General features: G+C 43.6%; 3 protein-coding genes across 3 annotated transcripts in view; all 3 read left to right on the plus strand.

The window, feature by feature from the left end:
- Nucleotides 1-4,564, plus strand: part of nmt1a (N-myristoyltransferase 1a) — a 9,548-nt gene extending 4,984 nt beyond the window's left edge. The window contains exons 3-12 of the mRNA XM_019855768.1: nucleotides 1,054-1,198; nucleotides 1,293-1,411; nucleotides 1,678-1,769; nucleotides 1,868-1,984; nucleotides 2,053-2,223; nucleotides 2,305-2,413; nucleotides 2,510-2,680; nucleotides 2,766-2,930; nucleotides 3,022-3,159; nucleotides 3,504-4,564. Of these exons, the coding sequence (XP_019711327.1) occupies nucleotides 1,054-1,198; nucleotides 1,293-1,411; nucleotides 1,678-1,769; nucleotides 1,868-1,984; nucleotides 2,053-2,223; nucleotides 2,305-2,413; nucleotides 2,510-2,680; nucleotides 2,766-2,930; nucleotides 3,022-3,159; nucleotides 3,504-3,524 (1,248 nt within the window). The 3' untranslated portion in view covers nucleotides 3,525-4,564. The remainder of the gene's footprint in view (nucleotides 1-1,053; nucleotides 1,199-1,292; nucleotides 1,412-1,677; nucleotides 1,770-1,867; nucleotides 1,985-2,052; nucleotides 2,224-2,304; nucleotides 2,414-2,509; nucleotides 2,681-2,765; nucleotides 2,931-3,021; nucleotides 3,160-3,503) is intronic.
- Nucleotides 4,565-4,951: 387 nt separating this feature from the next.
- retsat.2 (retinol saturase, tandem duplicate 2) lies at nucleotides 4,952-10,421 on the plus strand. Its single transcript, XM_019855791.1, has 11 exons — nucleotides 4,952-5,170; nucleotides 6,033-6,215; nucleotides 6,292-6,533; nucleotides 7,350-7,551; nucleotides 7,941-8,138; nucleotides 8,218-8,337; nucleotides 8,757-8,895; nucleotides 9,050-9,159; nucleotides 9,257-9,426; nucleotides 9,597-9,756; nucleotides 9,924-10,421. The coding sequence occupies exons 1-11, from the start codon at nucleotides 5,011-5,013 to the stop codon at nucleotides 10,070-10,072; spliced, it is 1,833 nt and encodes a 610-aa protein (XP_019711350.1). The 5' UTR covers nucleotides 4,952-5,010; the 3' UTR covers nucleotides 10,073-10,421.
- Nucleotides 10,422-10,592: 171 nt separating this feature from the next.
- Nucleotides 10,593-14,357, plus strand: cdk21 (cyclin-dependent kinase 21). Its single transcript, XM_019897668.1, has 8 exons — nucleotides 10,593-10,911; nucleotides 11,597-11,841; nucleotides 12,024-12,156; nucleotides 12,567-12,734; nucleotides 12,815-12,924; nucleotides 12,989-13,039; nucleotides 13,526-13,658; nucleotides 13,952-14,357. The coding sequence occupies exons 2-8, from the start codon at nucleotides 11,600-11,602 to the stop codon at nucleotides 14,027-14,029; spliced, it is 915 nt and encodes a 304-aa protein (XP_019753227.1). The 5' UTR covers nucleotides 10,593-10,911; nucleotides 11,597-11,599; the 3' UTR covers nucleotides 14,030-14,357.
- Nucleotides 14,358-14,519: the final 162 nt, after the last annotated feature.

Genomic DNA, 14,519 nt, shown 5'->3' on the forward strand with positions numbered 1-14,519 from the left:
GAGCAATTATTCTTTGGGATCGGCATTTTTCAAACAAACTTAGTCAGCGGATACAACTAAAGACGTTACTGTATGAGGTAAGAATCAACAGCTTTTTATCACATTTACACAATACTTTGTGAATACAAGTCATGAACAAATCTTAAATATGGCAGGGAATGTGTTTACTTTTTTTAGTTTTGATTTTTGAGCAGCAAATCTGGAGTTACATATGCTCACCAGGAATGCATAAGCAAAATTGCACAACTTTTCACTTGAAAGAATAGTGGCGATCTTGGGATATTTTTCTGTTCAATTTTCAAATAGTGTGTAAATTCAACACACTATCTTCAGCATGTTTCGTGCCACTTTTATAAGTAACCACGCCCCCGGCCAGGCCACGCCCCCGGCAAGGCCACGCCCTTTCCGCTTTTTTCATCACTCACCATTGCCATGTATGAACTATGTCGCATCATGGTTTACTGTCCATGCTTTTTTTTTTTTTTTTTTGCTCTCAACTGCCTTTGTTTTGATGACAAGTCTCAGCTTGTCATTGTTTTAGTTTTTACACCAAGTACCACCGACAACAATACTTGTCTCTAACGATACAGACGTTTTTTTCCTAAAATATAGATTTAATATGATTCTCAGCCACCGCTACATTCTGCACAGATGGATGAGCTGTGATTCGGGGGACAGTAATTCTTTTGCTAACCACTAGAGGGAGCCATGTACCACAATGAGAATCACAGTTAAAGCCTTAAAATACTCCCCCCATGTGTTTTTAAACGCATTTTGAAGTTATCGAAACACACTTTTTAAGCACGTTTGTTGCAAAAAAAAAAAGAATTGCAGTTAAAAGTATAGGAAATTAAAATAGCATTTGGAATATAAATGAATGTCTGAAAATACTCCTTGTGTTCACATTAAAACTTATTTTAAAACACTTTTACATCACTTTGTGAATGTACCCCTACACAAAAGAATGTCATCTATGTTATCTTGTAGGACCTCGATTCAGGGATCCAAACATTTCCTTTCATCAGATCCTCACAGTGTCTTCTGTCCCCGCAGGTGAATTCGCTGCCCGCCGACAAGCTGCAGGAAATCCAGAAGGCCATCGAGCTCTTCTCAGTGGGCCAAGGTCCTGCCAAAACCATGGAGGAGGCCAGCCGCAGGAGCTACCAGTTCTGGGACACGCAGCCCGTGCCCAAGCTGGGTATTAGCACCACCACCCCCAACAGCACATGCTAGCCAGACTCTTCGGTCACCTTACATGCACAATGAACCACATTCCTGTGTTTTGACTCCAGGCGAGACTGTGACATCGCACGGCTCCATCGAGCCTGACAAGGACCACATCCGTGAAGAGCCCTACAGCCTCCCCCAAGGCTTCTGTTGGGACACCCTTGACCTGGGCAACCCTGCTGTGGTAAGACCTCGGCCATAAAGGATTTTATTCATTAATTCGGTTCCACCCCACCCCTCACCAGACCGAATTAAACCCAAAGTAAAAAGTCAAGGGGGTACCACTTTACAGTGATTACTGTGGATATATGCATAGTAATGTGTATTAATGGCTGCTAGCTGGTATGTCTTCAGTTGACAGGGAACAGTTGCTATTCATGTCTGATCCAAATAGTAAAAAATCCGTGACTAATTTATCATTATTATTATTTCTTTTTTTAATCAAACCAGCTCAAAGAGCTCTACACCCTGCTCAATGAGAACTATGTGGAAGATGATGACAACATGTTTCGGTTTGACTACTCGCCCGATTTCCTGCTTTGGTGAGTGTTTTTATACTTTTTGATGGTCCTCCGTATTTGTTTCTCATCTACTCGGTGAGTTTTATAGAAATCGTGGCATTATTTTGTCCCTTCCACAGGGCTGTGCGGCCCCCCGGCTGGCTGCCTCAATGGCACTGCGGGGTGAGGGTGAACTCCAACCAGAAGCTGGTGGGCTTCATCAGCGCCATCCCCGCCACCATCCGCATCTATGACATGTACGCAGCCGTATAATGGCCCGATAATAGAGCAAGGAGACACCTGTGTGTTGATGTTTTTATTTTAGCGAAAAGAAAATGGTGGAGATCAACTTCCTCTGCGTCCACAAGAAGCTCCGAGCCAAGCGAGTAGCCCCGGTCTTGATCCGGGAGATCACCAGACGGGTCAACCTGCAGGGAATCTTCCAGGCGGTGTACACGGCCGGGGTGGTCCTGCCCAAACCCGTTGGCACGTGCAGGTGGGGGTCCTCACCAGGCAATGAAGGCTGTGATCGAAGCAACGGCAGAATCACATCAACGTGGACTTGTTGTTGTTGCAGGTACTGGCATCGCTCTTTGAATGTTCGCAAACTGATCGAGGTGAAGTTCTCCCACCTGAGTAGGAATATGACAATGCAGCGCACCATGAAGCTGTACCGCCTGCCCGAGGTCCATTTTCCTGACTATACACTCACCGGCTTCTTTTATTACTGACACACCTTTGAGCTCTTGTACCCAACGTGGACTCCCTCGTTCCTTCCGCAGGCCCCCAAGACGTCGGGTCTGCGGCCGATGACCAAGAAGGACGTGCCGGCCGTGTGCCGCCTTCTGCGAGAGTACCTGAGCCAGTTCAACCTGGTGCCCGTCATGAACCAGGAGGAGGTATCCCACTGGTTGCTGCCCCGTGACAATATCATCGACACGTACTTGGTGGAGGTAAGTGGAAAGGACACAGAAGTCAGCTATTGTGAAAGATAAGCCTAAATATTGACGTGTGCGTAATTGATCCTTTCCCCGGCAGAACGAGGGCAAAGTGACGGACTTTCTGAGTTTCTACACACTGCCATCCACCATCATGAATCACCCGGTGCATCGCACCCTGAAAGCTGCCTATTCCTTCTACAACGTTCACACCACCACCCCCCTGCTGGACCTCATGTCCGACGCCCTCATCCTGGCCAAATCGGTGCGTAATATGTAATGAGATGTCGTACATATGTCGTCCCTTTCCCGCCCAAGTCAGCTGAATGTACAGTTTTTCTGGTTTTGTCACGCAGAAAGGTTTTGACGTCTTCAACGCACTGGACCTCATGGAAAACAAGACTTTCCTGGAGAAGCTCAAGTTCGGCATCGGCGATGGCAATCTACAGTATTATCTTTACAATTGGAAGTGTCCCAGTATGGGCTCGGAAAAGGTACCTTTTAGTGTCTGTTAATGGGAAATTGCAGTCATTTTGATGTCGTAGAAAGTAGAACAGAAGTTGTCGGGAACATTTTGTTTGTTGGGAGTTTAAATGTTAACGTGTCATATCCAGGTCAAAATAAAAGGGTGTGTTATGGAGACATGAGCAAGATTTGAGGCAGATTAATCAAATCGTGTCATTATGGTCATCAGTTTTCATTTTAGTCTCCAAAGTTGTGGCCTATTTCTTTCCCATTTCCCCAAAAGTTGACCCATTAACCAGTTCCTGTCTGTCTTCCCCCAAATCGTATCTCATGGCTAAGCAGATTTCCCAAATGGTGTCCCATTTCTTCTCAGGTTGGCCTGGTCCTGCAGTGATGCAACAATACACCCCCCGCCGAACCCTGATGGCGTGAAGTGTTACAACAAGATTACAGCGACCGTACCATCGCACGCATCACCTGACTGATGGGCATGAAGACTCTTTCAAGAGAGGAAACCTACCGCCCATTTTTACTTTTTTTTTTTTTGGTCCTTTTTGAACTTTTTTGAGCTGCACTATCTCTGCCAGCCAAGGGGGGAACCTACACCCCCATTTCACGCGAACCTTAAAGCTGTCGCGGTTACATCAAAGCCAATATTTGACATCGGATGGTGATTGTACCAACACACACACACACACACACACACACACACACACAGTGTCTACAAGGGCAACTGCATCCCACCAACCATAAAAATAAAAACATGTAAGTTTCGGCAACACGATTGCTAATTTGTGCCCGACCTAACGCGCACCACAACTGTTTTATGTTTGGAGTGCATTTTTGTTGCTTTTTTACCCTCCCAAGTAAAATTTGAGGTAAATTTAAAATGAAGATTTTTTTTTTTAAATGGAGGGGGTCATGATATTGTGGTAAGAAGCTAACATAAGATAATAGCAAGGGCTTTTTTTCTCATTCCCGCTTGATTAGCTCTAATTTCCTTATCCAGGTGTCATTGTAGAAGAAAACCAAGATGAACCATCGCGTACAAGGTCAAAAAGGGGTTTCCCTGATACGCCACGCTGTGATTGTGTGCACCAGACTTTTGACACCTTTGTTATAAATAAACCTGCTGTTAAAGATCACTAATACACCCTCATATTTGCTGAAGCGTTTAATTTTCCTACTAGGTAGTAAGATAGTGACTGCAAACGCGCCATTTCCAAAATCAAAAGAGAAGCTTGGAAGTGTGGAAAAAGCACGCTCTTGAAATTCAAACAGCTGTGCTGAAAGCTCGACAACGGGGATGTGTTTAAAAAAACAAACAAAAAAACAGTTTTGGGGGTTTTGCAATCATTGAACGAAAGTGGACGGCAGCAACCGAAGCTGTGGGTGTCATTTTTGGAGCAAAAAATAAAATCTACCAAGAAATGATCTTGTTTGTTTTTTTTTCCCCCTTCCCGTTCTTGTCAGAAAGATACTTGTTTGTTATTACATCATGTATTGTGGCTTGTATTGCAATGCAACGTAGTATGTTCACAAGCTCTAATGGCTCAAAACTGGGGAATGTAGAATGCTTTTAAATGTGTACACACACACACACACACACATATATATATATATATATATATATATATATATATATATATAGATATATATAGATTGATATTACACGAACACGTCTGTGTGTCTTGCTCAACTTTCGTTCTCAAAACATTGCGGAACTTCCTGCGCGATGCTGATTGGTCAATGTGATACGGAAATGGGCTGTGATTCGCTCAAAGAATCAGCTAGTATATTTTGGTGGGCGGCGCTTACCCCCTTCACAGCATACTTTGCTCGCTGTTTGGCAAGCCGGAGAAGGCAGAAGCAAAGCAGCAATGTGGCTAACTGCGGCGATTATTACAGTCACCTTGCTAGTTGTGTTTTTTAAATATGTCTTCCCTTCTTCGGGACCCAATCCCTTTCAGACGGACACGAGGGAACCCCTAAAGCCGATGCTCTATAACCGCAAAGAGAAGAATAAGGTGTTGAAACAAGGTGAGCCGGGCTGTGGTTCTGTATCTATTAAGGTCGTTATATAACCTTTGGTCACACGAGGAACGTGTCACCGAATTAGTTTGTGCATTCCACGGTTCGTATGACTTAAACTATGTACGTGAACAAGTGAGGAAAAAAAGCCGCCATTTAAATCGGATTTTGTTCATTCACAGTTACACGTTTGTCATAGCAGGGGTGTCATTTGTATTTTTTGTGTATTTGTTATTTTGTTTGTTTGTTTTTTTGGCGGGGGGGGGGGAGTTGGCTGAGACAGAGCCCAGCAGATGCACAGGATGAGTAATGGGCACGACGGTTCTTTATAAGTATCCTAGATCATTTGATTGTAAGGTGTCCTTGAGTGTTTTGAAAGTCGCTTATAAATAAAATGTATTAATATTATTATCATTAGAATCAGTTTAGTGAAAAGACTCCCTTTAAAAGATTCGTTCACTATTAATTTCCCCCGAATGCAATTAAAAAAAGGCTCCCAATGAAGACGTGTCTGTTTGCATTCCACGACGGTGACAGCATTCCTGAAACTGATGTCATCCGCACTTTTGTGCTCATCATCATCTTATTATTATAATTAGTGTGTTTTGGTAATTGTTTTATTCATTTATCTCTTCGGTATAGCTACTTTAAAAGACAAATTATATATATTTTTTTTAATTATAGGATTATTAGGCTATATATGAATATTTCATTGTAAAATTTTTGAATAGCCTTGAATTTGTACTGCCACTGCAATACCGATAACCGATAACTTCCTGCTGCTCCAAGCCGATACTTATAACGATAGTATTTATTTATACATGTATAGTTGGCGCATTGATCACATTATCGACATTGCTGTTGTATCCAGGCTTCCTGGCCAGTAAAGTTCCGGACAACTTGGATGCGGTCGTCATCGGCAGCGGGATCGGTGGGCTCGGCCTGGCTGTGCTGCTGGCAAAGGTGGGAAAGAAAGTCCTGGTTCTGGAACAGCATGACCGGGCCGGCGGATGCTGCCACACGTTCACCGAGAAGGGTTTTGAGTTTGACGTCGGTAAGGAGAACGTTTGCGATTGTTGAATTTTTGTAAAAATAGTGGAATGGATCCACGAAGCGTTTGTGTACCATAGGAATCCACTACATCGGGGACCTGCTGGACCACAAGCCATTCCGCTGCATGCTGGACCAGCTGACCAACGGGCAGCTACAGTGGGAGCCCCTGGAGAACCCGTTTGACCATGTCGTGATTGGGCCGCCAGAAAACCGCCGCCACTATCCCATCTACAGCGGGCGCACACGCTTTCCTGAGGAGCTGAAGAAGTGCTTCCCGGGCGAGGAGGCAGCCATCGACGAGTACATGCGACTGGTCAAGGTGAGAAGAGTCTGTCGGGTGGACATCACTGGACAATTTGAGGTCCATTTTTGTCATTGTACTTTGAGTATTTAGATGTCTGATGATATTTCATATTTTTTCTTTTTAGTCCCTGGTTTGAAAACCTTATCCACGATTTTTCTTCCTTACTTTGTCAAAATAGGCTAAAAAAGAAAAAAAAACCCCATAGAATTGTTTATGACTTGTAATGCAAAGTCCAAACCATAAAGCACCTCTAGAAACATGAATGGAGGTCCAACAGGCTCCAGGCGAGATAAAACGTGGACTGCAGCAATACGCAAGACGACAAGAATGCAATACTCCAGCACCTTCCTTCAACTGAGGCCACGCCTAAATATCAAATATCTAAGCAAACCTATCCGGTTGCTAAACTGCCGAACAGGTCATAACACGGTGCCTTTTCCTGACGGTTTAGATAGAAGTAGTTAAAGTACAAAGTTTGCTTATAATGATTATATGAGTTTGCTATATTTTATTTTAAGCGAGTATTTTTATCTTAATACTGAAATCAAAATACATATTTCGACCACTTTCATATCTCTCCCATTTGCTGTGCCCATCTGTTGTCATAGCATTCTGCCATTATGGCTCTGCGGTTGAAAATGGCCCGCTTACAAGCAGCCACGCGATGTGGCACGACATTTCGGCAGTGGCGCATACACAAGTGCAGTGTGAAAAAGCCTTAACTTTGCCCTTACTGAACGTTCAGACCTCAAGACTTACTTTCGGCTTACTCCCACAACGGGCCAGGCTTGTCCGCCATTGAATGAACACGTCACTTTGTTGTATCTGTAGAAAACGGGCCGAGGCATCTGGTTGATGGCCATGCTCAAGCACCTGCCAGCCTTCTTGGCTGAGTTGCTTGTCCGCAGCGGTGTGAGCAAATATCTGTCGGCCTTCTACAAAATGGTGCCCCGCAGCCTGACCGAAGTCGTCAACGAGCTGACAGAGAACAAGGACCTCAGGGCCGTCTTCTCTTACATCTTCGGCACCTACGGTAGGCCGCTTGTTTTGTTCACAGCCCTCCACTGCATTGGTTACCTTAATCGCACATCTCTGAACAAAAACGTTAGCGATGACATCGTGGTGACACAACCTAGAGGTGCCCTGGCTTGTCCGCCAGTATGGTAGTCCGCTGGTTACTTATGGACACTACTCTAAGGGGTAAAATTAGCATAAATGCTAGCGCTTACGGAAGGATGTCTGAGCTGGTCCATTATTCTGATAAACCATTAAAGTAACTTAGCCAGGGTTGTCGCGGAAACAACAGAGACACTGTTCTCTTTCATACAGTCGTCCCAACGCTAATGTTAGCCTTGATGCCTTCGCTAACACAACTCAAGAAGTCTCCTGCCCGCGTGCTTGACTTTCTCCATCCCCGTCCAGGTAATATGCCGAAAGATGCCAGCTTTGCCATGCACAGCCTGCTGGTCAATCACTACATAAACGGGGCCTGGTACCCGAAGGGCGGCTCCAGCGAGATCGCTTACCACATGATCCCCATCATCGAGAAAGCAGGAGGCGCCGTCCTGGTGCGAGCTCCGGTAAACCGCATTCTGTTCAACGATGCACGGGAAGCGTGTGGTGAGTCGACTCTCCGTGTCAAAATTGCAGCGCGGCCACTTTTGTTTGGTTTCAGTATTATCCGGTATGGCTCCACCAGGTGTGAGTGTTAAGAAGGGCGAGGAGGAGGTGCATATCCATGCTCCCATGGTCATCTCCAACGCGGGTATCTTCAACACCTACCAGAAGCTTCTGCCCAAAGAGCTCCAGACCACGCCGGGTAATTAAAAAAAAAAAAAAACAGCGATCAATCATGCTTGAGGATGTGGATACATTTTCCACTGAGTGCCACATCCAGAGAAAACTTTACGTTGTGTGTCTAAGCCGTTAAAAATATTGAAGGAAAATAAAACCTCTAAACCTCGGCACAGTGTTATTGATGACAAAGCAAAATTATCTAGATAGCTGCCTATCTATCTATCCAACTATCTATCTATTTATCTATCTGTCTATCATTGATGCTAGTGCTAACATGACTCGAGTCCTGGCAGGTCCACGTTTATGCTATCCACATATTTCTTAGGCTATTATTTATTGTCCGGTACAATTGTTACACATGATTCCTTTACATCACCACTTCAGATTTGGCCATTAAAAAGCATGTTTTGGCTTTGATTTTTTTTTTTTTTTTTTTGGTAGCAATCCAGAGGCAATTGAGCATGATGAAGCACGGGGCAGGTGGCCTCAGCATCTTTGTCGGACTCGACGGCACCAAGGAGGAACTGGGCCTCAAAGCTGACAACTACTGGATCTTTGCGGAGAACAATTTCGACGAACTGTAAGTTGAGTGTTGTGCCGTATCAATTACACTTGGGAATTGTTTTAAATAGGGAGGCACAGATCCGAGTCTGTCAGTGCATCCCCTACTTTTAAATTGCGAGGACACTGCACGAGAGGTCTCATTCTTGCTTGTTTGTCGTTTTGTCCCCGAGGGTAACAAAGTACAAGGACGGCGACAGAGAGGAGTCGTGTAAAAACATTCCCCTTCTGTTTGTCGCCTCCCCTTCTGCTAAGGATCCTACCTGGGAGGAGAGGTCACCAGGTACTAGACTTTAGACCTGGTGATGCAGCACGTGGCTCATTTGTGCACTCCGTACAACTTAGGACAGTGATTTACAATTTTCCGTTCTACGGTGTAGGCAAGTCCACATTGAGTTTGGTCAGCTTTGCCAATTACGACTGGTTCGAGGAGTGGAAGGATGACAAGGTGACCAACCGAGGATCTGACTACAAGGAGCTAAAGCAGGCGTTCACTGAGACAGCACTGCAGGTGGTGCTGGATACGTTCCCCCAAATCACCAGGGACAAGGTAATGTTAGCATTGGCGTTAGCTGCGCGTATGTTACACCACCCTGATGTTGGTTGGCGACAAATCCAGGGTGCACCCCGGTCATGTGGGATTGCCTCCAGCTTGTCCCCGATGAGGACAAGCACTATAGAAAATGGATGGATGAATTGCGTTTTCCCACTCGGGTGCAGGTGGAATACATTGACGCAGGCACGCCCATTACAAACGTGCACTACATCGGCGCCCCCAAAGGCGAGATCTACGGGGCAGACCACAGCACTGAGCGCTTCACCCCGGAGGTCAGCGCCAACATGAGGCCCCAGACGCCATTCAAGAACCTCTATTTGACAGGTAGCCACATCGTCCAATCCAGCGTTTCCCAACTTTTACTTAACCATAAAGCACATATTTTACACTGAGAAAAATGTCACGGCGCGCCACCAACAAAAAGCTTCAGCCATCACGTCGTGCAATCAGCATTCGATTTCTGCATTCGCACGTCAATTTATGTGTCGTAGGTCAGGATGTGTTCGTGTGCGGCTTTGCGGGCGCACTGGCCGGCGCGCTCACCTGCGGCTCGGCCATCCTCCATCGCAACCTGCACTTGGACACCATCATGCTGGCCAAGAAGACCAAGTTTGTCAACAGCAAAATGAAAGGGGTGTAACCTGGGAGAACAGCAGCTGGCTTGATGAACAGGGCTTGTTCAGCCCTTGTTCATCGGCTGATGAAACACACAAACAATTGATTCCATTCTTGTCTACAGTGCCTTTGAGTAATTAAATATATGAAAAATACATCATATTTGCCACAACATACACATTTACTGTGTAAAATATTATTTATATGGAATATATTTATTAAAATACAAAATTTAGAATGGCATAATTATATATTATGTTACATTATATTATACTCGAGTCTGATCGTCTTTGTGTACTCAACTCTACCCTATTTTAGTTTGTAATATGTTAAATAATGGAGTTCCTATTAAAACACCAACGTGTTAAAGGCGACCATTTTGTATTCTCTTTATTCTGTTTTTTTTCATTTGGTACACTGAGCGAAGCGCAATTTTTTTCTATTTTTATTTTTTTGTGACACGAATTGAAACACAGAATTAACTCTTACTATTATAGTATTTTCCATACATTTGGTGCACTGAGCGAAGCGCAATTTTTTCCATTTTTATTTTTTGTGACACGAATTGAAAAACAGAATTAACTCTTACTATTATAGTATTTTCCATAGATAACGTTTTTTAGACACTTTGACCCGTACTAAATACTTGTAATACGGATATTGAATGTACACGATACTCTGTAGTGCGCATGGACACAGCATTCGTGCTCACACGTGAACGGCTGATGTTCACCTTAAGCTGTTCTCATTTTGTTGAACGATTTACGTGTTGTCGGGTGTGTATTTTTTGCGGGAGGGCTGCCACATTGGTCTGGGCTCCCAGCGACACGGAAGCAAGATACTTTTAATCGTCCTTTTCAAAAGGTAAATAACGTTAACAGAAAAGTTATGTACTGTATTGTAGTTATTAAAATGGTAGGTCGTGTAGACTGCAAGGAAACCTGCTAATTGGTTAAGACTCAAGTTTGCTCGTCACTTGACAAGTTTAGTGCACGTTGTATTGTTAAAAATGTATTTTTCATTCAATAAGAATATTTTTTAATTGTATAATAATATGAATAATGAAGTTATTAGACGAATACACTCGGCCTTACAGTGCGTCAGTGCCCGAGCCTGATTGGACAGGCCTGATTGGATCTGCCCAAATGCACAAACGTGGTTTTTTTTCCCATACGTTGAGCTCACCGCCATGATGAATGTGGCAAATTCGAGAGAACGTCAAGTCAAAAATTATTGGGATTACCTTCGTTGGGTAAGACTGAGCAACGAGTTTTGGTTGTATTTGGCCATTATTGCATCATTTTTTGAAAACCATTTACAGGCGTCGTGTCGAATATGACGCCCATCATTTTATGTTCAGTAATTTATCAATTTCTAATAAATAATATATAAACTGTTAATGTCAATCACTCAATGTGGAGAGACTAGAAGTGGTGCTTTTCCTTTTAACTACTTTCTCAGCTGTTTATCTTAAGGAAATTTAGCAAACCACTGCCATCAGAACGTTCATGTCTATCTTCTCCAACTGCTCTACTTTTCCACATCCAAGGTGATGGAGGGTGGCGCAAATTTGCTTTTCTATGAGCTGCTGACTGAGATTGGCCAGGGCTCCTATGGCAAGGTGTACAAAGCCAGGGAAGTGGGAGAGGGAGGGCGCCTCCTTGCCGTGAAGAAGTTCCACTTCTGCAGCGAGGCATCGTTGTCGTCCAACGACAACGGCATCCCTCCCCACATAATCCGTGAGGTGGCGCTGCTCGAGAGGATGAAGTACTTTCAACACCCCAACGTCGTCAAGTAAAAGCACACAAGCCATTTTTATTTAATTGGGAAACGGTTTGGCGTTTGTTAACTATGTTGGAGTGAATTGGAAAAAAAAAACTAAATGGAAATTTAATAGATAAATAAATTAGGACCGTATTTCACAGCACTACCTAATTGTAGTTAATACACATGATTCTTCTTGTTGGACTGTGCAGGTTGTTGGACGCAACTGCCACGCTGGTGGGGAGGTCATTGGACCTCACTTTAGTGTTGGAGTACATTGACCAGGACCTGTCCACTTACCTGTCTGTAGCCCATCCATCTGGACTCAGCCGGGACAACATTAAGGTAAGAATAATAATTTGAATTGAATTGAATTCAACTTTATTGTCAAATGTGCTGTAGGTATGTGTAACATACAGCACAGATGAAATATCATAGTCGTAATATCAATATGCAATATTTTATTTCTATAAACCGCATGATGTAATGTTCATCACTATGCTACAATTGCAGCAGAGGGTGCTGCTCACAAACAAAACCCCCACACAAAAACCCCCTCTGTGACTTTTGTGTGACTCTTATGGCCATTTTTTTTCAATCAGTAAAATAGAATTAATTATAAATACAGTCATACAAAAAAAGTTTAATGTATATATTCAAATGTTTTGAGTATGACTGTAAATTGTTCAGCAAATCTCATAGTTGACCCATCTGATAAAAGAACTAAAAAGTGAAGATACTGTGTGTGCATCCAGGCCGTGATGCTGCAGGTGATGCGCGGCCTGGACTTCCTGCACGCCAATATTGTGCTGCACCGTGATCTCAAACCGGCCAACATCCTGGTCAGCAGCAGTGGCCTGGTTAAGATCACCGACTTTGGCATGTCTCGTTTGTACTCCTACAACGTGGCCCTCACACCAGGGGTATGTGCACTATTACATCATTGTGTTTATCACAGAAAGCGTGTTTGTAGGCAAAAAAACTGTATTTTTTGCCTCTGCAGGTTGTCACATTGTGGTATCGAGCTCCTGAAGTGCTGCTCAAATCTTCTTACATGTCATCTGTGGACATGTGGAGCGTGGGATGCGTCTTCGCTGAGCTCTTCCTGCTTAAGTAAGCACGTCACTCATTATTTTTGACACGAAGATGACACGTTGACGTGACGTTGATCCCGCAGGCCGCTCTTTAACGGAGTCAATGAGGCGCAGCAGCTTCAGATGATCTTTGAGTGAGTATTTGGTCGTGTGATGTTCCTAAAGCTTCTTTCTCGCAGAGATCATTCAACACGGGAACATGAGGGATTTTGGAGATGAGCCAAGTTGTATCTAACGTCGTCGTTTAAACAGAAAGGAGCAAAGTGTGATATTTCTGCAAGTGATATTTCCAGAGAGGTATGCTTGGATAAATTTGGATAAGATGAACCTTAACCCCATCAAGCACCACTGGGATCAAATAGACAGTGGCCCCTATCTCCCCCCCGCCAAAAAAAAGAAAAAAAAAACTCCCCAAAGAGTTCTCGCGGAACAATAAAATATATATATATTTTTAAATGTTTTGCTGTTTTTCAATGAACAGGATATCTACATGACATTTTTTCACAGCTCTGCACTTTTACACAAGTCCAATTTAAACATATGTAGCATTTTTCTTAGTTTTTTAAAATTTATTTATTTAAATTGGAGGCTCATTATTTTGGGGCTGTCAACCATTTTAGGTTCATCGGTTTGCCAAGTGAGGATGAGTGGCCCCAGGACAGCCCCATGACCTACTCACTCAACTTGGGCCCCAAGAATCCCCACCCCCAGCTGCTGCTTTCCCTGAAACCCTACGAGAGAGACCTCCTTCTGGTGAGTTGCTCAAAGTGTCATCCAGGAAAAAGAAAGAGCGGCTCGGCGGAATATTTATATTATAATTTCTTTTTTAAATGGATGTTGTACGTCAAATCCCAGCTGATAATGCAGCACTTACACTAACAACATGGCTGCAGAACAACTACTCCAGTCAGTTGTGCTAACTTAGCAACTTTCATACCCCTCTCGTAACTAAACTTGATTTCAGTGAAAAAAAAAAAATCTGAAATTCAGTTTTAAGGCCATTTTGCCCATCTTGAGCGTCAACTCTGCGTTTTGTTCACCTACAGCAATGTTTGACCTTCATGCCGAGCCGACGCATCTCGGCCGCCAGAGCTCTCGATCACCCATTCTTCAGCCAGCACTGAGGGAAAGTATTCGCTCCATTGCATGTTGTTGTTACATGTCTGCAAAAGTATTATGAGCACTTTAAAATGGACACTTTTTGTTATATCAAACTCATCTGTGACGAGGCTGCGCTTTATGTTTTGTGAAGAAAAAAAAAACTTACAGCTTTTGAGGCCTGATCAGCTAAATACGTCACAGAGCCATTTCAGATATATATTTTGTATTCATGTTTACAACCGTTTATAATGACTGTTGCTTTTAAGAGCGGTACAGCCTTCTTATGGCTGACTTGTAAACTCCAAGCAAAAAAAAATAAATAAATCATTAAAAGAGATCTTTTTCCCACAATTGTAGTACTGCCCGAATGTCTTAATAGCACAGCTTGGTCAAAATGGATCATAACATATTTTTGAAAGTGGCTCAGTGTCACCGTTTCCCTATCTACCCGAACACCTCACCTGAACATTATTATCAGTAGCTAGTGATGCTAACACTGCAAACACTGCAGCC

This window comes from Hippocampus comes, unplaced genomic scaffold (genome assembly GCF_001891065.2).
Source record: "Hippocampus comes isolate QL1 unplaced genomic scaffold, H_comes_QL1_v1.1 scaffold10, whole genome shotgun sequence".
NCBI lineage: Eukaryota > Metazoa > Chordata > Actinopteri > Syngnathiformes > Syngnathidae > Hippocampus > Hippocampus comes.